Source organism: Ceratotherium simum, chromosome 6, assembly GCF_057802395.1.
Source record: "Ceratotherium simum simum isolate JZ-2026a chromosome 6, ASM5780239v1, whole genome shotgun sequence".
Taxonomy (NCBI): Eukaryota; Metazoa; Chordata; class Mammalia; order Perissodactyla; family Rhinocerotidae; genus Ceratotherium; species Ceratotherium simum.
Window position 1 is genome coordinate 71,150,821 of NC_141905.1, and position 26,734 is coordinate 71,177,554.

Genomic DNA, 26,734 nt, shown 5'->3' on the forward strand with positions numbered 1-26,734 from the left:
TATTTATTTTTGGTGAGGAAGATTGGCCCTGAGCTAACATCTGTTGCCAATCTTCCTCTTTTTTTGCTTGAGGAAGATGGTCCCTGAGCTAACATCTGTGCCAATCTTCCTGTATTTTTTTGTATGTGGGAAACCACCACAGCATGGCTTGATGAGCAGTGTGTCGGTCCACGCCCAGGATCCGAACCCATGAACCCCGGGCTGCTGAAGTAGAGCGTGAAAACTTAACCACTATGCTACCCGGCCAGCCCTCTTATAAGCATTTTAATAAAGATCTATGTAAAGTCAAACAACAACAACTGTATAATGAATTACACAGGGAACTTTTAACTACAAATGCAAGACATCAAGAATATGTTCATTTTTTGGTTTATTAAAACAGAGCTACACTTCTGTGCTTCTTACAATACGTTAACAGGCATAAAAATCAATGTTTCCAAATAAGGGCTGCCCACAAAATCACGCAGTGTTATTTTACAGTACTTTATAGTCATCTTTTTACAACAATCTAACGTTTCTTCATACAACAGGTAAATAATTTAACACCTCCCATCATGGCATTTCAGAGCTTTAGAGTTTAGAAATAAAGTCAAAAGTCTTCTTTCAAATGCAATCGTTAGTTTGTATTAAACTAAAATGCCAGAAGCCAAGTCTCAAGTTCCTAAAAAAAAGTGTTTTAAAAAACAGATTTACATCCAAATTAAGTCTTATAAACTTCAATGATAGGTCCTATCATTTCTAAACACTAGGACTGTGGATAAAAATATGCATTCAATTGTGCAGTATTTTCTTCTAGATCTGAAATTAAAATCTTATTTACCTCAGTAAATCTCTGAGTTAATTTTGCTACTTTCGGTGACAAACCCAGGATCATTGACAGTTGATCTTTCCATCAAAGGAAAGAGCTCTGCTCTAATCACCTATATTACAGTTTTCTGTGCTTATCGTCTCGAAGGGGAGGAAATATACACCTATTAAATGCAACATTTGATTGTACGAAGTGCATGCAAATTCTGTCTCAGTGCCATGTATTACTGTTTTGTCCCCTTAAAGAACTACCTAACATAGTGTTTCTCAAAATGTTTTCCCTGGGTACTAGGGAGTGGTTCACAGGTGTCCCAAAGGGGAACAGTCATGGGGTCACAACAGTTTGCAGAAACGAGGTTAAACAGGCTTGGTACTGCCGGACCCTGAGCCATTACTGAGCTGAAGTGCACTGTGAGTTTCCAGGAAACAGGATCCGTGTGCAAATTTATTTTAACAGGAATGCTTTTGCTACAAGACACCTGTGAACATCTCGCAGACCACTCAAATGACACGGAGCTCTATGGGGAATGCTTCCCCTTCAGATGACTGGAATCCCACAGTCTGAGTTACATTCATTGCAATCCCTGACGTGTTTTCTCCACTCACCCTCAGGACTTCGGGAGACTTAAGAGATCTGAGAAGGAAGTCAGAGTACTTTCTCTGTTACTAGTTCTACACACTTCACACTAGTTCTTTCCCTTTGTTTTTCTTAAAATTTAAGAGAGCAAAAAGTCCTTTGCTGTCTTCTGAATTACTTAGGACATTCTCACTTGCAGACAGTGCAGTTTCATATTGCTTATTACTGGGTTTTTTTGTTTGTTTTTTAACTTGACTCACAGTCTTCCCCTGGAGGGCACGCATTTCAGTTTTATAGAAATGCAATTGAGTAAACTGTCATAAGTTATTTACAAGCACCTAGTTTGTTTAATCTTACATGGAAGCCATTCACTTTCGGAAAACAATGAGAATAATCTTTTAGCGAGATAGTGCTATCTGGAAGCCTTACTGTGATGACGTACGTTTTTTCAGGAATGAGGCACTGAAGGATGAGTTGTGCTAAAATTAACTCAAGGGTCAGCTTGTCTGGATGAGCATAACTTTGGTTGAGATTTTTCTTCCTTAAAAAAGGTTTTCAAAGCACCAGTTAATTAAGAAAAGCATGCATATTTATTCTCACAGTGAGTTAAGTGGCGAGAGAGCTAGCAAATCATACATTGCATTCCCCAAAGCATCTGATTAGATTTCTAGAACACAAACCAACTGAAAGGGAAAATAAAGCCAGAGAAGACAGTTTCCTGCTCAGGCTGGCACAGCAGCAGCTCTTGGCAGAAGTGACAGGCAGGGCAGCAATATCCACTAGGAAGTCAGGCCCAACCTTGACTTTCCAGCTAACTAAGAAAGAGTTTGAGTAATCCTTGATCTGTAACCTAGGGGATGAATAAAAGAGACGAGTAAAATGTTCATTTGCCCAGTTAAGGAACACTCAAGGAGATAAACAAGTCTCCCTGGTTTTTCCTCCAAACTCAGAGCTCCAGCCTAAAGAAGAAGGGCTCTCCTATCCTAGTTAGTAAAATGGAATGTTACAAGGTGAAGAGACCCCTCCACACCAGAGCTGCTACAACACTGACAATGGCTTAATGGTACGTGAGTTCCTATAAAGAAAAAATATATTTTAAATGTGGAATTTGAGAACAGTGGAAGAAGATCACACCAGCACGTCATTATTGCTATGAATTTCAAATGCAATTTCATACAACGTGAAATACCAATCAGTATCCTTCCCTCTCCCAACACACACAGAATATTCATGATACTATTAGTGTTTAAAATCCAAGCTTATGCAAGTACAAACTTAATTCTCAGTACTTTTATATTAAATTCAAAGACTCTATGCAATATTCATCAGGAAAAATTCCTAATTCCATAACACCATGGAGAGAAGGAACGATGTGCTGTTAGAAAATACCTGAATATCACATGATCTTTAAGAAATCACATTACCACAATTAGCTAACAACTACACTCCCTGCTCACAGAAATGCACCTACTCATTATAAACAATTTTTCATAATTATTTACTATTATGCAGCATCCGGCTTTAAGCTCATATAAATTTTTTTAAAACTACGGTTTTTCCTCAAAGTTAAAAATCCATAGAAGCCTCTGACTATTTACCAGTCAGTAGGGTCACCCCATATATTGCATGGCTTCTACACGGCACAGTTCGAATGGGTATCAGTCACCCAGCCTAGGTGCAGTGCACAACGCTGTATGCAGTACATGAGAGCCCTGGGGCAGTAGCCTGTAGTCAGAGCACTTTAGGCTAACACGGTCTATCAGGTCAAGCTAATCTAGTAAGGACAGTTGCTATTTGGTTGGAGGCTCTCCAAGAAACAGCTGTACCTATGAGAGGCAGGGACCACCTGAGGGGTAGGAAGGAGTACAGACATAAAACAGGAATTGTTCCTAAATACTTGCCAGTCATTTAAAACTCAATGGCACTTTTTTATATGAGCAAAAGTTTTCAAAGTCACTTTTCTGGCCAAGTTTACCTTGAATTTTGCCAGCCGAATTTACTTCCAGATGTTAGCTGTTGATCACATGATGTTTCTTCCTGACCTAAACTGACATTGCATTTTCATGTAGCTCTTAAAATGCTTTCTAAACCTGACTGCAAAGGACAGCACAGTGACACCTGGGTGTGACGTACATCAGCCACTCATTTGTGAAGCACTTTGGAATGAAATATGTTCCCATTTAAAATTACCTACTATTGACAAAAATAAAACTCTGAAAAAAAACAGTGACTGAATGACTCAATTATTTTCAGAGGAAGCGTTAATCGTTAATCAGAAAATATACCAACGAATTACGGGACAGCATTAAGTATACAAGATTCAGTTCTAGAATACAACTACATTTTTGTGTCCATCACAGTTAATTAGTCCCTAACAGTTGTACTTAAAATGTAAATCTTGAATAAACTCCAAAATAATTTTTTGAGATTTCATTCTATAGTCTACTGATTATGAATTGCAAATGGGGGCTGAGGGCCCCCCAAAGTGTTATCTGCAGGCTGCGTGTCATCTCAGGGCTGGGATGATCACAGATCCACAGAGGGGAGAAGGCACTTGTCTTCCAGGAGGTCACATCACGACAGGTCAGGCCTGACCACACGACGGCACCTTCAACTCTCGAGCCAGAGGCTGGAGCCCACAAGGGACTCGTCCCGTGCCTTTCACTTGCTAGAGGTGCCAGGAGTCACCTACAGCACCACAAAACTCAGAATATATTCTAGGAGTTTCTGCCGGTTGCCCTGAGGTAGAAAAGTGCTGCTGAGTTCTAAAACAGACACTCTCTTTCGTTTGGTCTCTTTGAAAACCTAGAGAGAAAGTTTAGATTAAATTAAAGACAACCACAAAAAAAGAGACATTTCTTGTCACCAACCATGACCTGTGTCCTAGACCCCAAAAGGCAGTAAGGCACATAAGACCACATCCTGGCTTTAAGCAGACATTCATGTGGGTGTGTGCGAGTATGGAGTGGGGAGGTTAAAGGCGCAGGTGTTTCTTTGGGTTGAGTTCAAATAGCGAACTATACTCTGAAATTTATGCTAGAATAAAGTCACAAATAGTCTCTTATAAAGGCCACTAGTACCTCCATGAAACTCATGTCTCATATGATATGTGAAGGTGGCCTGAGGATACTTCTAGCAATATTGGTAAAAACACAAGAAAATAATTGAAAATCATATGGTATAACTAACATCCCTGCCAAACTGTAGTAGCATCTTGAAACACATTGGCACTGTTATATATAAACAGTTTTGGAATGAGGATGAAAACCAGGAAAATTCTGGAACATTCAAATCTGTGCCGATAGGCCTCACTTTCAACATGCCTCTTCCCCTACAATCCCCAGAAATGCCTTCATGATTAACCCAGGAGGAACTGCTCTTCTCAGGGTCCACTCCAACACAAAGAGGGCTCAAACAGACTCGATTTAAATGCAAAGAGAACAAAAGGTAACACATGCTCTCATAACACAAGCAGTGGACAACACTTACCCCAATATCCTTAAACATTTTCACAGCATTCTTCACAAGACAATATGTGGCACTCTCAGCTGTAGAGAAAGAATAAGATCCTGTCAAAAGTCTAGGCCTAGCAAAACACGAAAACCCCAATTTCCACAGTAAGAAAGTATGGGAGGCTCTGAAGAGGATTAGAGGAAGTCAGTGGATTGGGGTCAAGCTCCATTTCTGCAACTCGTGACCCGTGACGTCTCAAATGACCTGCTGTTTCTTTAATCCTACTTTGTCATCTTTTAAGGAAAAAAGGAGAGAGAGAGAAAGAAAGAAAAACAGGAAGAGAAGCAGGGAGGGAAAGCGAGAGAGAGGGAGGAAGGGAAGGAGAAATACCTAAAACATCCATCCTGAAGGGTTTTTGTGAGAACGAAACAAGACAGTGTAGAAATTCTTTCAATTGCACAGTGATGCACAGACAATTCCTACGCCAGTGGAATTTCTGACCTCAGGTCAGAAAACAAGAGTTCTAAACCCAGGTTTGCCCATTAACTACTCTGTGATCTGGGAGAGTTTCCTCATTCAATAAGTGAGGTGACTCTATCTCTAGACATTTATCTAGAGATAAATGTTAGATATTTATCTAGAGATATATAGATATATCTATAGAGAGAAAGAGAGATCTCTAGATAGAACTCAGTTTCATCTAAACTGTTAAGGGTTGTAATTCTTTTTTTTTTTTGCTGAGGAAGATTCACCCTGAGCTAACATCTATCACCAATCTTCCTCTATTTTGTATGTGAGCCACCATCATAGCATGGCCGCTGATAGATGAGTGGTGTGGTTCCGCACCCAGGAACCAAACCCCGCCCACCGAAGCGGAGTGCGCCAAACTCAACCACTAAGCCACCGGGGCTGGCCCACTAGATAGATATCTAGAGACAGATTATCTTTAGGTCCCTTCTGGCTCTAAAAATTATGGATTCAAAGTTGTTTCAGTCCTAAACTGTACTGTCTAAAAAGCTCCTCCCGCCCCAGCCACACCTCTCATGTAACAGACAACACTGAGTGCTGGCCAGGATATGGAGCAACTGACACACACCACAGCTGGGAGTGCAAACTGGCGCGCCACTTAGGAAGCCCTGGGCAGTACCGACTAAAGCTGCACACACCCTACCCTGTGACAAGGCAACTCTACTCCTAGATCCATCCCAACATACATGCGTACACATATTCACTCAAAGACATATTCAAACACGTTCACGGCGGCACTATTCACAGTAGCTCTGAACTGCAGACAACCCAAATATCCATCAACGATGGATATGAATAATAAAATGTGGTAAATATACAGTAGAATCCTACAAAGCAACAAGAATAAACAAACAACTACATGCAACAACATGTATGAATCTCACTTATAATGTTAAGTGAAAAAAGCCCGACATAAGGGTATAACTATATAATTCAATTTACATAACATACCAAAACAGACAACAGTAGTAATCTATGCAGTTACAGGTCAGGGTCATTTTGCTTTTTTTTTCTGATTGTCTACAATTAGCAGATTCCTGTAATCAAAAAAAGGATAGTTCTAAAAGAAGCCAAAATCATGACATACATACCATACACTGCAACACTTCTCTCTGTTCTGGTTATTAGGTATTTGTGCAGCTTCTGCAGATATTCAGGCTCCGGAACAGGACCACTGAAGTTGTGAATGAAGATGGCAGCAGAGCTATAGGCCTCCAGCAAAGGCCCAAGGAGCCTCTGCAGGAAGGTGATGAACTGCTGGTGTTCCTTGGACTGGTTCACCTGGGAGTGCAAGACGGGAGATGAAGTCATGGAGAAGGGACGGGAGAAACAAGGCAGCTGACAGAGGAACTTCCTCGGAGAACAAGTAACTTGAGAAGATGGCCTCTCACTGTCCTACACAGAAGCAGCCTACTGCTCCACGTGCACAGAATCTCCGTCCGAAACAACAGCTGGTTTTGAAACGCGTTCTTTAGAATAATCATTGACTTTTACGGTATTTGAGGTGTGCATTCATTGAACAGCTGCCTAGAAGAAATTGCCATACTTGAATGACAAAATCACGACATATTGTCATCACAGAAAATAGCTGGTTCCAAGGCTGGACCCTCCAGGGCTTGAAACGCGGCTTGACTACCACTCAAGTGTGCAAAAAGGCCACCTGGCAAGTCCATCAAGGTCATCGCAGTCCTTCCCAGCCTTCACTTCCTGCCACCCCCACATGGCCTTCGGGCCACAGCCCGGCACTGTGGAGAATGATGGTGGTGGTGACAGGGTGCTTCGTGGCGGGACGGCTCTCACTGTACCCACCCAAAACGTGCATGTTCAGATAAGCCCCTCTGGAGTGTTGAAGCAAGATCACTGTCCATCTTGAAACTAATAATACCCAAAATGGGAAAACTTCTAAATGTCATTTGGAATTTCCAGAAGCTACACCTTCTAACTGTGTGCGTGCACGCGTGTGTGTGTGTGTGTGTGCGCGCGCGCGTGTGCGTGTAAACTAGGGGTGCTATCCCACTGCAAAGACAGTAATTCACTTAGGGTATCCAGAAAAGATGGGTCATTGTTACTAAATTCTAAAATTGCAAATTAGACAAAATTGATTTTTCTAAATCAGGGATAATCAATCTTTTAAAAAATCCAAATTTTCTCCTGTGATACTTTTTCTTTTAATTGAAAGCAAAGAGCTCGATGTACGAAATTTTGGAAGGGATGGCAAGACTGAGAATGACTCAAAGAGGGCAACCAGGCCAATGACAGCTGAATCTTAATTTCTCCCCCATACCTGGTGTGGTATTGCCTTGCTTTGGTAATGACTGAACAAAAATACTGCCTCTTTAGGAGCGGGTGCAGGTGTGCATAAACAGGTCTGCACCTGCGCATTCCAACGCGAGGGTTGTGAAAGGTAACATCTATGACTTTCATCTTCCCAAATTTTCAGACTCCTGTTTCCTTTTCCATTTACCTATACCCAAACTGAACAATTTCAGGTATTAACTCAAACAGTTTGAGTGTCTTTACTAGGTAGAAAGTACCGCAGCTGGTTTGTGGGTGCTTTAGATATGAATAAGCCACCAGAGCCCTGGTTTATAAGAACCTCATTAACTAGTGGCAATATCAACCTCAACTCATCACAGAAATGTCCACCTGAATTCTTCACCAAAGTACCTTCAGGTAGCAATCTCGCTGCTCCTCACCAAAATCACTGTCTTCATCTTCTTCATCACTTCTCCAAGACAAAGGTTCTGGAAGCTTCTTGTCCCACTGCTGCTCAGCAAGACCAGGACTAATATCTTCCTGATCGTCTTGCTATGCCAAGGAGATGACCAACAGTAAAAAAATATGCACAGGCACAGAAACACCAGCCCAGGTGGACCCCAGACAGAGCAGTCCTCTCTCTTTCCCTTCCCTACTCTTCACTGTTGAGCCATTCACAGCATCAACCCACCTCCCTTTCCAAACTCAAAATCACTCCAGAGACAGCAGGGAAGGAAAGAAGTGGGGAAGGGAGGAAGCTACCAGACAGAACAAATAAAAATACCTTCACATCTCTTCTAAATTTATATCTGCTTTCCCAGGCCATAGCCTCTATGCTAAATCTACCAAAATTAACACAAAATCTCAAAAGAGAAAAGTGCATGTGTGCAAAGCTACAAGCACAATGATAAATGAAACATCTCATCTTGGACTGCAAACTTCTGGATGTCACAGAATCAAGTCAAGATACGTTTTAGACAATACCAGTTACACAAAAGGAACCAAAATATTAACCCCAAAAGACATTTATTCTCCCCATTCTTATTTTTCTCTTCTCTTCATCTGGATTTCACTATATAGCAAATGTATTTATTGGTTAAAATACATAGTAAAAAAGATAAGGAAATGAAGAACAAGAAACTAAATAAAGTCAAATAAAGAAAAGCTATTTCTCTTACCTCGGCCACAATAAGAATGCCATACTGGATAAACCTTCCTACTGTTTCATGGCAAATTTGGTAAAATGTCTGGCAGGGCTGAAAAGAAGCAGCATTTAAATGTAAACGTCACTGTCCTACACTTCTTTTTTTAAAGACAGAAAACATTGTATAAAGTATACTTCCATGATATCACCTCCCTCACTCCACTGGGCAAGTCCTAAGATTTCGGATGCCTACCCTCTTGACAAATGCATGGTCCTGGGGAAAGCCCGAGAAGAGACCTTGTGACCTGACTGGCAGAGCCCCCACTGTGGCACCACCTACCAAGGGGGCTCCTGGGCTCAGTCTTACCCCCCAGGGGAGCTGCCTGTCAGGGCTCTATCACCTGTTTCTTTTTATCAGACAATTTCTCTGAAAAGCTATCTTACAGTAAATATTGTACACAAAGGTGGTGGACAAGGAAACACAATATTCAAATAACTCAAAAAAGACCCAGGAAAAGGACAAGATCAATCTTGAGAGCCTTATCTACTCTATCCCTTCCCATCCTGCCCCCTAAGTTTCATGTGAAACAGATTCCCCAACAAGGCCAGCAACATACAACATACAAAGAAAGCTGTGGAGGAGGGCTGCACGCCTCATGCATGTACTCATACATGTCCCAGCACACGGTCAAATAAGTGGAAGAGAATATTAGACTTTAAACAAAATAGGAATTCTATATGTTAATGATTTTGAGGGGAAAAAACTCTCTCTACTGCTTAATACATATGCCTCATTATAAATGTCTAAAAGTGCTTGAATATAACATAACTGCTCATTAGTTCTGCTGGGCTTTAGTTTCCCCATTAGTAAAGTCAGAAGGGGTTGAGCAGATGATTTTAAGACCGTTTCTCACTCTTATCTACTGCGGTTCTATCATCCACGAGTGGGCGTGTTAACCATTTACAAACCTGACGCAGTGCCTTTGGCACGATAAGAGCTCAGTAACTTTGATCTGACTGATGGAGGACGTTGAGCAATCTGTCCTATCATGCCTCAGAGCTGTATGATGGGGTCACTGAAGCAGTGACCTCCCCCATAGCAAACCAAGATAGTAAACGACATATTGGTTTAGTGGTCACTGAGACCCAGAAATATAGAATGTAAAGCTTCAACAATGAATCAAAAATTCTCTAAGAGAAAAACAAAAGTGGTTTATGTTTTCATAAAAACGTTCAAGAAAAAGAGAACAGGCAACACTAAAGGGTCTTCACTTACGAGAGAGATGGTGCCTTCGTTAGAGAGCAGGTAGCACAGGCTGGCGGCCTTCCGCACCAGCTGCTCCTGGCTGACCAAGCTGGGGGATGTGCTGGCAGGCCCTCCGCAGCCCCTCTTATTCAGAACTGCGTAAAGGCTGCAGGCTGAGGAAGGAAAAGCATCAATGAAACCGGCAGCCTTAGATCTCCAGGAAAAACTCCAACTGGCTCAGATAACTTGGATTACCTTAACAGATTGTTAATACATCAAAAATAATTATCTGCATTTACTGGAGAGATTTCAGTAAATCCCCTCAGGATTCACTTCTCATGATTCCATGTGATCCCACACCCATCAAACGCCTTCCTCAGGGGCTTCAGGCCCCTCTGCTCTCCTCCTCTGTTCCCTCTTGATCACAAATGAGCCCCCTCTACTCACTTCACTCCACGTGTGTGTCTCCTCTCACTTAGATTTTCAGCTCCTGGATAGCAAAATCCCTTACTTCTCCTCCTTAGTAATAAGTGGGCTACTGTGCATACAGTCCAATAATTCAGTAACTACTTATTGAAGAGTAAATGTAAAAGTAAGCTATAAATACTGCTATAGCAGATTACATTTTTATTTGAAAACTAAAAATATAGTAACACTCCCTCAAACAAGGGGCTAGCCTCCAAATTGAAGTAAATACCACTATGTGTTTTAGGCCCCACTATTTTCCATGAAAATATTTCAGGGCCTGACATACCTATGATGGACTCCATGATAAAGACATGGAGTACCCCATTGCTGTAGAAGTTGAGTTCAAAGACTGAAGGGATAGTCGTGCTGGGAGTAATAAAAAACTCATCATTCCTGCTGGTGTGGGTGATGGTGATGCAATTTCCCAGCAGCTGTATGGCATGCATGACTACATCTTCTGCATTTCCCGAGAACCCCAGGTCAAAATCACGAGCCAGGACTTCCTCCTTCATCACAAAGAAGTCCTCCACCAACGTGGAGAGATCAACTCCCTAGAGAAAGACAGAAACGTCTCATGGCAGTGGAAAACCTACTTCCCAAAAGGCCGAGAGGCCATTCCAAGGATTTTTTTCTTGCCTTGGCTTTCCTACAGCTCACATGTTGGCACATACAGAAAAAGGGCCAGAACACCAATGCAAAGAAAGTCAGGAAACTGGTTAAAAAGCTAGACCCCCAGGAATGTCCAGATATTCCCCATCTAGGGAACACTCTAGCCACAGCACACAATAAGAGCAAGTAACATCACAAAGGGAGGAAGCTGCTGTCTGAGTGTAAGAAGGGCTTATTTTTTAGCAAGAATTTACCTCGTGTTAACTATTTATGTGACAAATATTTATTTGGTGCCTATACATATTGGCACTACGGCTGGTGTTGAGAACATGACTGTAAGTGACGCAGACATGGTCTCTCCCATCATAGTGCTTAAACAAGTGTATTGTGGGAAGGTGAAGCGTGGCCCTAAACACATATCAAATAGCTTGGAAACCATTAGCGATCAGAATACTTACTGCATGTCAATGAAATATGCCTTATTTACATTAAGTATATTACTCAAAGAACATCTTACTATTTTATATATTAAGCAGTCTCCGAGTTTTTTTCAAGTAGATTTCTTCCTCCATCAGATTTGAAAGCTCCTGTGGGCAGGGTCCTTAGCTTATTTTATTATTTATCTCACAATACTAGCCAGGAGTGGGCCAATCTGTCAGCGAATAAGCACGTGAACAGCTGACAAAGCATTCTCATGCTTCCTACGTAACTCCACGTGACCCTGCAGACGTACCTGCCTGTGTCTGTAGAGAAGCAGGCAGGCCACGATGTGTGTAGACATAATGGCACAGGATTTGCTAGCAGCTGGAAGGCAAACACAAAGCTTTAGTTGTACTTTTTGTTAATATAGCTGAAACCTTTTAAAAGTACCTAAATCTTAAACTATTTAAAACTATAAAAGTCCTCTACCACATTTCCCATGACTGTGATTTACCAAAGGGAAGTTACAACATTATACCATGTTCTGAGCCAACAGAACCTCATTAGAGATCACTGTTCATCCTATAACAGAATTCAGTCTAAGATGGGTCCACCTTCCATCCAGGCCAACGGAAGTTAGTTACCGAATGACCAAGAGATACCTTTATGGAAACACCAAGACCCAAAGTATGAGCATGTTTTAGTAACTCGACAGGATATCCCATTTTGTGTTTCTTGACTTGTTCCTGGCTGCAGGCTACCATAACTGCCTCTCTACTTCACTCCTCTTACAGGTATTCACCACCACATTAAAACAAAAGTATAGTGGCAGGGAGGGGAGGTGGATTTGAAGTCAGAGAATCTGGGCTCAAATCCTGGCTTCTAATTTCATGACTTGGGGGAAATTCACTTAAGTCCCAAGCTTCAGCTTCCTCATTGGTACAGTGAGAATACCACCTCGTTCACCGGACCATGTGAGAACGAAATGACTGGTCTGGCACAGGACCCACAGTAATGGTTGCTCAATATATTTTAATGTCCCCTTTTCAATCTGGCCCAGAGGCAGCTCAGAGGAAGGGAGGAAGGGGACAGAAATAATTTGAGAATGACTATAGTCTGTAACCCAGTACGCTGAATTTGTAGAAAATTATGATCATATAAATCAAATATGAGAATGTCTATGGAATAATCTGAAAGACATCATTTGTGAGTTTTCTGAGATGATAATGAATTCACGAATACTTCACTCACAATTGACGTTGTCTCCAGTGTTTAAAATATAAAAAAGTACCCAGTACCATATTTAAAGCCATTAAAATGAATATTTATAAAGAGTTTTTTAAAAACACGAATAAATAGCGGCTGGCCCAGCGGCATAGCAGTTAAGTTTGCACGCTCTGCTTTGGCAGCCCGAGGTTCACAGGTTCAGATCCCGGGCGCAGACCTACACACTGCTTATCAAGCCATGCTGTGGCAGGCATCCCACACATAAAACAGAGGGAGATGGGCACAGCTGTTAGCTCAGGGCCAATCTTCCTCAGGAAAAAGAGGAGGATTGGCAACAGATGTTAGCTGAGGGCTAATCTTCCTCACACACAAAAAAAAACATGAATCAACATTTGTGTTATAAATGGAAAATAGCACAATACAAAACTGTAAAAAAACATTTTTAAAGACTAGACAGCAACACCCCTGGTTATTATTTGGGTATGGGGTTTATCTTTATTTTCCAACTTTTCAACATTAAGGACATATTATTTTCAAGATCCGGAGTTTAAGCAAGGAAGAGACACAATCAGATGCACTTAAGAAAGAACAGTCTGGGCCTAGCGTAAAGCAGGAGTAGGAGCAGCCAGAGTGGAAGCAGCGAGATGAGGTGAGGAAGCCTCCACAGGAGTGTGGGCAGGAAGAGCTGAGGTCTGACCTGACCGGGGACGAGGCATAGGGAACGGCGAGGCGGTCCCACCCCACCAGGTGGTGCACTAAGGGACCACGCGGCTGCCGTGGGATTTTAAAGCGGCCTCTAAACATGACACAACACTGCAATTCGGCACTTAAGGAAGGCTAATTCTGCACTCCACTCACTCGGCTCTGGGTCACTCCCACTTGAATTATTTGTATACAGCTTTCCCACTGAGAAGAACATAAGCTCTTTAAGTGTAGAACCATGAATTATTCAAGTTGTATTCCCCAAGGCTAAAACAAAGCTTTACCCTTAACAGCTGCTCAATATTTGCTGAATAAAAATGATCATGGGGTCAGAGGGGAAAGGGACACGCATAAACCTATATGCTGTTATACCACAAGTGAGTTCAAAGAAACAAATTCATGAGCAAAAGAGGCAACAAATCATTTTGGCAATGTCATTTTTTAGAAATAAGAACTACCACATGAGCACCTGCTCATTATCAGGCACTGAGTGACATGTTGATTTGATCACCTCAAATCCCCACAGTATCACCTTCCTCCTCATAACTCACCCATCACCGCCTATCTACTAGGTAACGGAACCAGAAGTGGGAGCTCACCTCAGCAGATGCCAAAGCCTGTATGGCCTGCCCTGCACCGTGCCAAGTCTGAACCGCAGAACTCAAGAGTTTGGCGTTCTACTTACTGAAGAGAACGTGCTCAGCCAGATTTGCAATCAGTCTTCTTCGGAAGGATTCATCTGTTGCATTCCTGGACTCATTAATGGACACGTCTGTACCTTCCTCAGCAGCATCATTAGGTCTGAAAAGATTTTTTAAAAATTAGACTTCCACAACCCCATACCGTTACAAAGCAAACTATAAGAGCCTAAGATATAAATGTATTAGATACTTTAAACTACTTTATATTCTAAATTTCAACCACAAATAGATTATTTCTCTGGGTTGTTTTCCTCCATAATATCCTTTATTATGTTTAATACACTCTCCTGACCAAAACATGTTGTTTAGTTAAGACTAAACAGTCCGCTGTACATCACTTCCAAAACTCACTGGCAGAAAGAACGCATACGGAAAGATGTTTCATTTTAAAACATTTTCAAAAATTCGACACTTGAACATATTAAAGGAAGGGCTTAATATTCAATTTCTCTAAGCTACAATTCAACTGAATTCTGGAAAATTCACAAAGGAAAACCCTTTTATATGTTGCACTTATGTACAATATGCATAACCTAAGCCACTACCAAAAAGAATTCTTTTCACACATTCAAAGCATAAATCAAATAAGAACTCCTACATGATTGACAAAATCAAAAAGATTTTAACACAAATAATCAAAAACCTCCAAACTAATGTGAAAACGCACCATTTCAAGATCTTTTACCAGACCAACAGAAAAGTTACTCAAGTAAGGAAGTAAAAACAAGAACATGCATGTTCTTAATAAAGTTAACTATATTCTACACAACATGAGAAATAGTAGATATTTGATAGTTTAGTTAGTATAAAAAATTTCCTCAAATCTTGCCTTGAAGGAAGTATAGCTGGTAACAATGCTTGCTCCAGAGAAAGTGGAGCAGACACAGCTTTCTGACTTTGGCTTTCTAAATATTCCTGAAAAAAAAAAAATACAACACAATCATTTACTCTCAACGGCTCATTTTCATAAACATATATAAAATATAATTTGATCTTCAAAAAATAAAAAGTTTAGGATATAGAAAGTATTTCTCATGCTCTGTAGCATGGTTCATAAACAACTCCTTATCTTCAGAAGTCCAGAACAACTCAAAAAATGTTGTTAAGCATGAAATCTAAGAACTAAAGATACAAAGAACAGGATGATACTTAAGCAAAATCATTTAAAAATTAAAGGAAAAAATTTAACTTTTCTCACATCTTCATGAAATTATTTGACAATTCCAACATTAATAATAGTGATAATCGATACAAGCATACTTTTTAAAGGAAATCCAGCAACTTGAGGGTCAATAATATTCAAAAGAACCTCAATCCAAAAGCAAATCATAACACGCTAGAGAAGCTGCATGATATAGTTTAAAAAAAAATGGTAACAAATGACGAGGTCCCTGAAAGTTAAAAGCATTTAAGGAAAGAAAGCGTCAGCTCAGCAGTTAGAATCGTTTAAAGTAAAACTAAGAAGTGGGACAGAAAGAGAAGCAAGACCTCTGCTCCTTATCCCCGGGTTTCTGACTCCCTTACACGGCCTTCTCTTTCTCCTTGACCACTCTGAAAATTTTAGGAATTTAAAACTGCCAAGACCTCAGGGACCTACCAGCCCCAGGCTTCTCCACGAAGATGCCACCATCACTCGGAATATGTGAGTACTGGATTCCACTCAGTAGGATGCAGCATCACCCTAGACTGTCAATTTTACCCAGCTTTTAGGGGTTGTGTTTTGAAAGATTTCCCCTCAAGGCAATTTTAAAACATAATATAAAATATCAATATATATTATAAAGCAACATGCAAAATTTTCATGAATTAAAAAAAAATAGCAATAAATGTTGAACCCAATATCTCCCAAAGATAGACATTAACTATCCTTTGTCAACAGGCATACTTTGGTGGAAAAATTTACAAAACGTCATTCTTGACATAGTCTTCATTTACAAGAGAAGAAACTGAGGCCCCAAGTCACAAGGAGAGGAGGCAGGAGAAGGGGCAGGACTAGAGCCCAGATCTTCTGAAACTGAGCCACACCTATGCTTTAACACAGCCTCATTCCAACAGATACTCACCTTTAGGGAAAACGGTTGTGCAAAATCCACTCTGACACACCCATAGTTTTTTCGTAACATTCTGATAACGCCTCTAGCTACGCTCCAAAGGCTCTCATTCTTCTTAGGTTTTCCCTAAATTTCAATTTTGAAAGAATAACATGTTAAGACATAGCAACACACAAGCAAACATTCTGTTATCCAGAGAATAAAATTTATTATTTTTTTTTTATGGAAACTGAGATTTGTATTGAAAAACACAACAATGAATGAAGAAGGAAAATAAGTATTCACTGACTGAGTGCTGTCAGAAAACGATTAGCATTTAAAGATGCTAAAAAGATGTAATCATGTCATTGTGAGAGGCAATACGGTCAATGAAAAACAAAACATTTAACGCTAATTCATTTGGTGCACTGTCTACATCGCTCACAAAAATACATCTGCAAACTCGTGAAGGATAAAAACTATACAACAGCCTGAAAAACTGTTCTGCAGTTCTCAGATAAAGATATCTGAGGTCTGATGATCTCCAGAGTCAAAATACCTAACGTTAGGCAACTGAATGCCAAATCCAGCCCCACAGTGGCCTCTAAGCTGATGATTCATTTAGTAAGCATTTACTGAATATTTAACATATACAAGGCACAATGACGGCCATTTATAATGCACACAGGACTCAGATACGACCTCATGAGACGGCGAGGGTGAGTGGAGTACACATTCACGACAGACACATACAACACAGGGAGGAGTCTCACAAGAGAGATGCAGATAACAATCCAGGTCTATCACTTAATTTTTAATTTTCTAATTATCAAGTGCCCTTGAGCTTCCGACATGTTTTGGACAGTAGGCTTGAAACAAGTACCTTGCCCAAGACTTCCACACTAAATAACAACAAAACTAAATTCCTCTGGAACTCTCACAACAAAGGCAGGAATGGTAAGATGTAAAAGTATTTTGGAAAACTGTTTGTATCTACTAACACTGCACACACATATACTTTATGACCAACAATTCCACTCCTAGGTACAGACCCACAAAATGCATACATACAGTCATCAAGAGAAATGTACAAGGATGATCACAGTCAAAAACTAGAAACCAAACTGTTTTTCAACAGAATAGATGAACTGTGGTATATTCATACATTGGAATACTATGCAGCTATGAGAATGAACAATAATATGCAACAACGTAGATGAATCTCACCAAGACCTGCTTGAGCAAAGGAAATCAGATGCAAAAAGATCACACACTACATAATTCCATTTACATAGAGTTCAAAATTGGCAAAACTAACCTATTCTACCAGAAGTCAAGATAAGTGGTTCCCTTGAGGGTATACTGATGAGAGGGGCACAAGAGGAGTTTCTAGGGTCCTGATAACATTGTCCCTTGATCTGGATGCTGGTTACATGGGTGTGTTCACTTTGTGATAATTCAAGCTACATGCTTACGATTTGTGCATTCTTCTGTAACTTTTATACTTACTTTAATAACAAGTTTACTAAAAAGATTACTGCCACTTCTCAAATTAATTTATAATTGCTTTGTCAACATGATCCCACCAGTTCTGCAGGCTTAACTTAAAATCTGCACATAAAGCAGTAAGCCCTGGGGAGAATAAACCACATATAACCCCCAAGGTAAAAACAGAAAGTGTTCTTCCATTTCCCAATCCCATGACCAAGGCCAGCACTGATAAACCTGATCCTGTCACCTCCTCCAAGTGCAGGAAAGCACCACATTAGCACTATCAATCGGGTTGACATAGGAGATGAGAGCTACTCACCATGCCCACTCTACCATGTTTCCTACAGTGCTTTAAAATTAGGGAGTAGCAAAAAAAAATCCTAATTAATTCTAAAAGCACTTATCTAAAAACAAAAGACTTGCAAGTGAAGAAGACTTTTGAGTAGGCCATCCTCTTACCAGTTGTTCACCATTGTAGTGACCTTCAATAATACGATCATAGGAGATTCCAACAGGTATTATCAAGATGTCTGGGATGGTATTCGTAGACAGAGTATCTACCACAACTGACAAAAGGCCTGCCCGAGCACAGGAGGTTTTTCCACTCCTAGAGCGTGTGCCTTCCAGAAAAATCTCCAAGAACTGCTGCTGTCGAAGTAGTTCAACTATATGCTGGGACATAAGGAGAAAGAAAAACATGAATTAAAGACCACTCAACTTAGAATAAGGCTCAGCAAAGGTAAATCTTAAAAAAAAAAAAAAACCTATAACTTCACTACTGACAAAATTTTACTCACACAAATAATAGACAGGCAAGACAGCTCCTCCAATGCTATATTTTGATGATACCAAAAAATCATCCTCAAACCAATACCCAAGCAACAATCACTCAAATAATTACTCAGACAAGTTGTTTTTTAAATCTCTATCAAGTCTCTTTTTTTTTCTACTGTGATAACTACCATAACAGCTTTAGGGATAATTAGATATCAGACATACCCCATGAAGCAAAGCTCTATAGAGAATATCTTTCCGTCCATCTGGCGTCTCATCTAGCCTCCGTCGTATGAAAAAGCCCCCAAGCTTATGGATTAAGGTACTATAAATTCAAGAATGCATTAATTATTTACAAAGAAAAACGTAAAAACAATATTCAAATTCCAAGTTACTTCAAAACATTTGCCATATGGATATAAATCACGTGCTATTTGAGCGGCTGACAGCGAAAATGTGGACTTTTTCTATTTTCCATATTATTGACATGTTTTAATCATTTACATTATTCATCAGCCTTTAGAATATCACTTCTTTTGCTGAAGCTCTATTACATCTGTTCCAACCCAAAAGAAGTATGTATGATACATTATCCCACAAAGGTGATGTTATAGATTATAAGAGGATTGTGAAATACTGCTAAATTTTAAAACCCTGTCCAGGGTCTCAAGACACTGACCATTAGACCATTAGACATCCCAGAATTTGCCTATGGCATATTTACTACAAAATGAATGTAATGTTACAAAAGCTCCTTTGGAGAAATTTTCTGAAATAAGTATTGCTTAGAGAGTGTCTCTATGAGGCAAGAATAATTTTATCAAACTGAAACCAAGCATAACCATCTTTCCAAACCATGAAACAAAAATCGGCTTCACTTACACATACATAGGAATAAAACAATTCTTTTCACAGCCCCATGTCTCTTTCTACAACACTGATGGATTTTGATATGAAGTTTAAATTTTCTAATACTTAAGTCAATGTTTCCAAACTCAGAGCCTCCTCCTATTCTTTTCAAATAGGGATATTGATATAAACATAAATATTAATATATATTTTCAGTATCTTCTATAGTCAGTATAAGGAGGCAAAAGTAAGATGTTCCCAGAGCTTAATATCAATCTTTGAGAGGAAAACTCTGCAGCGTAAGTTCATAATGAATGAGATGAACTGCCTAGAAAAATAACCCACCCTGAGAAATGATTTGTAAATGTGTAGACTGGCATGTAATAAAAGAAAGCTGCAAATAAATAGGCCAGGTTATCAACAGTCTGTCATTCTGAAAGAATGATGAGTAAGCAATGACTGGCACAGAGTTCATGAAAAGGAAAGTTGGATTATGAGAAATTATCAGTGTTTATTAAACACTTCCAAGAGATCCAAATTGAGAACCTGAAGGGAATGAGTACATGAGTTATTCTGATTACAAGCAGCAAATTATTATAGGGCAAGCCTTCTCGAGAGCCCAGATGGAACAGTCTTCTTTGCTCTAAGTCTATGCCTACCAGGAACCTTCTGACGACTTTCTAATTCAGCTTCCCAAGTTCCTCAATACTGGGAAGAGGTGCCCAGGAGAGTAAACATAGATATTCTAGTCCCTGGCAAAGCATGTCTGCCCTGTAGGGTCATATCACACTGTATTATAGCTAGCTGTTTCTCTACATTCCTCCATTAGATTATGAGCTACTTGAAGGCAAGGACTATATATCTTGTCACTCTAGTGTAAAGACGGCTGGGTAAGTATCGGCTGACCGCGTGAATGAATGGCTTCTCTTCAGCTGTTCACATGAGTCTTGTTAGCCACAGAACTCTGAGCCAAGGGATTAGGAAACCGCTCCTTGGACTGTGAGGCTGGGGATCAGACTTCATGGCATGCAAAGCAATGGCTGCCACCCTGTGAGGCCCTACCTGCACAACCTGCCAGCCCACTGCCCTCCCAGTCACTCTTATCCATCGTCCTCTTACTCTCCGCTACTCACAGAGCTGATCTTAAAGAGGCTTTGTGCTTTCAAGTTTGAAACTCCAATTTCCCAAACCAACTAAACCTACTCCTCGCCAATTCCCTGTTGGTGATCAGCCCCACTATCTACCCAGTTCCCTGGTGGTAAACACCTGGGAGTCTTCCTCCCCTCTCTCTCCATCAGTTGAGCCCCACATCTGGACTACAACTGGTCTTGTAAATTCAACTTACTAAATACTTTTCAAATCTATGCCCTCCTCTCCAAGAGCACTACTATACTTTTAATTTAAGCTTTCATTATCTTTTGCCCAAACTATTGCAATAGACTCAGAATTGTTCTAACTCCCTCAACCAGAACGACTGTTCAAAATGCAAATCTGAACATGCCATTTCTCAATTACGGGATACACTCTAAACTCTTGGCTTAGAAATTGTTTTGATCTAGCTCTCACTACCTCTGCAGCAACCACCTCCGGCCCCTGACCCTTCCCAATGCATCCCCCATTCTAACCCTGCTGAATCGTCTGCTATTTCCCGACCATAACATGCTTTTGAATCTCTCTGCCTTTTCACTTACTATTTCCTCTGAATGGAATGCACTGCATTCTCCTAAAAACCAATAAAAGGCATGTTTGACATTAAATTGTCTTTATTAGATGTTCCTAGCTCTACTAAATTATGAAGTCAAAATAGGTATGGTTCTTACTTACTTTATACCATCACCACCACCCCACCTCCCCACTGCCAATCCTGATACAGCAATTTACTATCTTGTTTTTCTAACTGCCTTTTATCTATTTGATAAATACTGCCCATAAAGTTAGGTATTCACAGTTCACCAAGTATTCCACATAAAACACAGAAATAATGCTAATAGTCTTAATTTTTTTATACTTTCCATATGTTCCACAATAAACATGCATTACTTTTATTATAAAAGTAAAAAAAAGCTAATGTCATCTTTACAATAACATGTACAAAAACATTTATCAAAAGGCATAATGAAAAAAACAAAAATCAAAATATAATCTTTTTCATACCTTAAAGTTCAATATAAGCTGATCTTACCTGAAGATGGGGATGTTAAGATTATTGCCTGAAGCAATGTACGGTGCTTTGATGTTATAGCAGAAGAGAATGAAAGTGAGCAGTAGATAGTCAATATGTGATCTATGAACTGGTAGAAATATAAGTGGCAAATTCATCTAGTAAAGGGAAAAATGCCAAATTTAAAATTCAAATGCAAAGTTCAGTCACATTTTCCAACTTCATATTTGGTTAGAGTCACTCAAACACAGGCTAATCAGTGACTCATTTTTTTAAAACATTTTCCAGTAATAGGAACTTCTTTCAATTTAATACTTATCTAGCTAAAAACAACAACAACAAAGGATCAGAGAAAGAGAAGAGCAATCAAGAGTTCAAGCTGGCTCCATACACCTTCTGAGAGGCAGCCCTGATCATACAAAAAGAGCATAGGTTTTGGAGTCAAGCTTGGTTCGGTTTGAAATCCTGGGCAAGTCACTTATCAGCCGTAACTTGGGACAATTTCTTAATCTATCTGTGCCTTTATTTCCTCATTTATAAAATAGAGATCGTTCTACCTGATGTTCAGAGTTGTTGCAAGGTAACTTACAAAGAGGATCCTGCCTATTGCTGAGAGGTCCTCCTTTACCCCGCTGCTCTTCCCCAGACACACAGCTCCTGTACCTACCTCACACGGGGGAAATCTTCTAAATGGCTTGGAATGCACGACAGTATACAAGAGAACATTTCCAAAATCACTCTACAAACATGGAGAAAACAGAAGGACAGATTCACACAATTCTTGCCTCAGTTGCAGCTTTAACCATCTCAAGTTGACCCTTGTGAATCTGAATATTCCAGAAGAAGCTGTTGAACAGTTTTAGCAGCACCCATCCAGTCAGTCTGAAAGTAAAAAAATTCTAATGTCTATACATATATTTATATATATATACATATATATAGTTGACTTTTGACTATTTAAGTTTCTGAACCTACAACCTAAGAGCGATTGTAAATGACTTTGCATATGCAGGCGCGCGCGTTTATCTGAACTGTGGAGTTAAAGAGCTGACTTTACAAATACACTACTTATGGCAGTATCTGCTTATTACACGCTAAAATCTTACATTTCACCCTAATTGCACATTTTACACTTCAGAAGCAAATGACCAAACAAATATTTAAGCAAGCAGAACGATCCCTCTATTGCACACAAACCACTCTCTTTAAGACATAAGCATGTGAACCCTGCTCACAACTAGTCTAGACAGCAGATGTCAGCAGGGAGTACAATGGCTGCGATCAGTTAACAGAAGTTAAGGAAGCTTAAAGCTTACCACAGTGCTACTTCCCATGGAAGTTGAATAAGAATATAAAGAAGAGTTCATTTTAACATCAGAATATGTTAAAACATCTTTTGGACCAAGAGCATTCGCTAAGAAAGGAAAGTACAATGGTTCAGTCCTGTGTGCTCAAAACAGGATGGCTCTCCTTGAAAGCTTTTTGCCTTGCCTTTTAATACCTGATCATTGTCGGTGAGACGGTGGCAACCATTTCTTGAAGGATCCTTTTGGCTTTCTTTTTCACTTTATTGATGGCTTTTGATTGCTGCTGAGCAGAACCATCAGGGTTTAATTCAGCAGCCACTTCTGCAATTGCCTCCTGTACTCTGATTTGAAAATGGAAAGATAGACAATGTAACTGGTTCTACACTACATTCTATATTCAGCATTTTCTAAACCTAGCTATAAACCACAAAACAAAATGTACATTCTCTTTAATATGTGATAATATGAGAGAACAAGCTCAAGTTACAAGTGCTTTCTTTGCCTGTCTACCAAATATTAAGGGTATTATATTCCTAAATCAATGAATCCCTGAGGAAGCTGGAAGGCAGATTTAAGAATTTAATTCAAATTCACTGGGTAACAATGATGTGAATTTGAATGTTCCAGTTATGCTGTGAGGGACACAAAGTTGCACGCTAGCAGAAGGGAGAAAAAGGAAGACCATCCCTTTAGGCATAAAAGTCAGAGGTATCCAAAGCCCAAAGTAATGCGTGATTTTTCTGTTGAAGACCTAATTTATTATTCATTTATATTGTGTCTCTATTAGTGGAACTCTATGTAAAACTCTCCAGGAGGGATCCAAGATAAATATTTACAAGTGTTTTCCAAATCAAACCAGTAATTTACAAAAGGGACAGCTCAAGATTAGAACAGCACAGAGCAATAAGCAGTGAGGTAAAATGGAAGATCTGATCAAGTTTTGTAAATTTTCCATGTGACTTAGGGAAGAACGCATGAGGTTAAATCTCCTCAAATCACTTCTAACATCCTAGTCACGAGTCAAAACGTCTGGATGGAATGGAACATACTTGAAGGTTTCTACCTAGAAAATAGAATATATAATAATCCAAGGGAGTTTCAAATAATTGTGCTTTCTCTCACTGCTGCTACTGATTTTAGACTAGTGTACAGCAAAACTACACATAGCCCCATAATTCATTAATACCAAAAGGCCAATTCCACAGGACACTGATGCACCTTGAATAGCATTTATTTCAATCTGGCCAGGAATGTTTTAACAAGTAATTGACACGATTATTACATCTCCTTTATCAACCATTCACTGGTTCATTCAATAAATACGTATTGAGTGCCTAGTATGTGCCACCACTGTTCAGGTCTTAACAACCACCCCATTGGGCCTGCACTTCTGAGCATCTTTCACTCCATCCTGGTCTCTGGCTCCCCAAATCCAGATAGGTGTCTAACATGGGTCATACCAATGAGGTGGAATAGAGACCAATCGTCACGCAGGAACTCCCATATTCTAATGCCTAAACTTCAGAATGATCTCTTATCCCTCTCCGTCTGAGTTCCAGCCTCTTCCATTTGTGAGCAAGCTCCTCTGAGAGCAAGGACAGTATCTTAATCTTTCAAAATTTCTAATGACAACTTTCTAGTACAAGCATTTGTGCCTAGATACACATTAGTTGTTTGACAGAAATATCAAACTCACTTCTCTTTTGGCTATAAAATAGGAAACGCAAGGTCCCAAACATTCATATTACCGAAAACTTCACAGAGAACTCTGAAAGATGTGCATCTCTGAACTCCAGCTCGCCTTTCCTATATTAGAAACCCATTCACTTGTTAATGCATGAAACAAGATTGCTATTCTCACATGGCACTGCTCACCAAAACCATCTATTTTCCTGCCTTTCCTTGGTTTCCTTTGGAGCCCAACATTTAACATTTGGAAATGCAAATACCTTGAGACAGGGTCCCAGAGAAACTGGAGGTTAATAAAGGAAATTACTTCCTCACTCCCACTCCTAGTCCCCACCCCTGCCTCTCCCCTTTACAGCAGCACCCCCACCCTTACCTACTGCTGTTCAGTACATTTTCAGTCACATTGGTGGCAAACATGCCTTTATGGACATCTCGCTCTTGAACAAACAGCACATAAGAAAGACGTCTTGCAAGCCATCCTCGGTGTCTGCAACGTGAAAATGACTTAGCAGAGAAGTACTCTAGGAACACCTAAAATAAATTGCTTAAATTACACGGTGGTTTCCCTCCCGTAAAAACAAAGCTTCATTTCATCTACTCCTGAGATATGGGGTTCTCTTCTAGCAAATTCTCCTCAGTAGTTTAGGATGCTGTGCAGACAATTTCATTCCTAATTTCTTTCATGTACTCTCAACTAAAATTTAAACTTGGAATTTGTGTATTAACGCTTGAATAATGTTACTTTGCCAAATAATAACCCAAATATAAAAACAAAAGAAATAAAACCATCTTACTTTATTAATACCATAAAAAAGTAAATATGTTGAATGCTATATATATAAGCTATATAGCTTATAACTATAGCCATGGGCTACAAAAAGATAATTTGGAAGTCTTTTCCTACCGTGAAGGGTTAATTCTTTTATTATAGTAATTGTTCTAAGGTAATCACTGACTCTTAAACTGACAAGGCTGATCAGTTGAGTGAAGTCAAGGATAACTAGAGTATCATATGAATATGTGTACCATGGCCTCACGAAGCCAGAAGTTTTTTTTCTTTTTTTTTAAACACATTCAACATATCTAAGGGATAGGACATATTCCCATCAGTGTCAGTGAGTATGTGTCATTTGCATAGGGGGTTGGGGACACGGACATCAGAATAAGAATGCTATAAAACATCATTATGCAATGATTTGTAATGATTATATAACGCCTTATCATTTTCTCCATAACAACATTCATATGGACAGAAGATTTCAAATATAAATTCATTAATTCTGAAAAGCCCTCAATTGAGGAAAAGTGATTTGAGGGAGAACTGTTTATGAATCACTTGTTCCTTCATCTCTCCTTCCCGACATTCTCTTCTACCTTCTTTCCTTTGTCTCAATTCTCTGCAAACTTGGCCCAATATGTTTAATTCTAAATTCTTCCTTGAGTGAACATTTTCAGAATTATTACTGGAACGTACAAAGTCCAAGTTTTCTATGAAATACTTTTGCAACTGACTGAAAGCAGTGTGTGAGTGTGTGTGGGGGGGGGGTATGTATGTGTGTAAAAACTTTTAGGCTTTGCTTCCTGTAACGCATAGAAGATCTCAACAGCCAACTCAACTGCACAGGCAGTGTATTATATTGACTAGTTTCATATCGCCTAGTCAATAGAGCATATGCTTTTTTTCCTAACTGCCTCCAACTGACAGCAACAAATGAAACTTTTGGCTTTATACATAAAACGTCGGCTCACATAAAAAAAAAAAGAGTCTGTGAGATCCTTTTTCTTAGGATCTTAATCATGTCAACCAAGGGGGGGAAAAACATCAGTGGGCCAGAATTTCTCCTCCCTCCTTTAAATTTGAGAAAGAGAGAGAGAAGGGTAGCACAGAAATGGGAAAAAATACGTCCTGTGACTTTAGTTCTATTAAAAAAAAAACTTAACTAATACATACGCGGGTATTGCCATGCTCATTTATGATCTCATCATCAAAACATAAGCAGTAACATCAGAAAGGCTTCAAATGTAAGTATTTGACTTCTTGGATCAATTTTTCATAGAATTTCAAGTATTTCTCATCACCTGAGACTCTCTACTGCTTTCCTATTCCAGGCCGTTTACTCTTAGAATTCTAAGGACTGGTAGCATTTTTGGCTGCCGTTCCTCTCTTGCCTCACAGACATTCACACAACCTTCGCAGCCTCCCTCCTTCTCCCCTAGCCTAGATTCACATAGAACAAAGGCTCTTTTCTCTCACTCTGGGGCCTAATAGCCCATCCCATATGCCTGGAATTTGGA

At 39.7% G+C, this 26,734-nt stretch overlaps 1 protein-coding gene across 9 annotated transcripts in view; it reads right to left on the minus strand.

Annotated features, from left to right (window-relative positions):
- Positions 1 to 353: 353 nt before the first annotated feature.
- The window catches only part of GPAM (glycerol-3-phosphate acyltransferase, mitochondrial), a 59,350-nt gene continuing 32,969 nt past the window's right edge, over positions 354 to 26,734 (minus strand). For 8 of the 9 annotated variants that reach the window (XM_087432578.1, XM_087432584.1, XM_087432586.1 and 5 more), the window contains 17 exons: positions 24,813 to 24,926; positions 22,945 to 23,091; positions 22,229 to 22,325; positions 21,465 to 21,601; positions 18,659 to 18,758; positions 18,119 to 18,331; positions 16,202 to 16,315; positions 14,968 to 15,053; positions 14,123 to 14,238; positions 11,822 to 11,892; positions 10,766 to 11,030; positions 10,042 to 10,184; positions 8,800 to 8,877; positions 8,033 to 8,173; positions 6,457 to 6,646; positions 4,874 to 4,932; positions 354 to 4,189 (listed from right to left, as the gene is read on the minus strand). In XM_087432578.1, coding sequence (XP_087288704.1) covers positions 4,073 to 4,189; positions 4,874 to 4,932; positions 6,457 to 6,646; positions 8,033 to 8,173; positions 8,800 to 8,877; positions 10,042 to 10,184; positions 10,766 to 11,030; positions 11,822 to 11,892; positions 14,123 to 14,238; positions 14,968 to 15,053; positions 16,202 to 16,315; positions 18,119 to 18,331; positions 18,659 to 18,758; positions 21,465 to 21,601; positions 22,229 to 22,325; positions 22,945 to 23,091; positions 24,813 to 24,926 — 2,188 coding nt within the window. In that variant the 3' untranslated portion in view covers positions 354 to 4,072. Of the gene's footprint in view, positions 4,190 to 4,873; positions 4,933 to 6,456; positions 6,647 to 8,032; positions 8,174 to 8,799; positions 8,878 to 10,041; positions 10,185 to 10,765; positions 11,031 to 11,821; positions 11,893 to 14,122; positions 14,239 to 14,967; positions 15,054 to 16,201; positions 16,316 to 18,118; positions 18,332 to 18,658; positions 18,759 to 21,464; positions 21,602 to 22,228; positions 22,326 to 22,944; positions 23,092 to 24,812; positions 24,971 to 26,734 lie in introns of all 9 variants that reach the window. The other variant, XM_087432585.1, reaches the window with a different exon arrangement.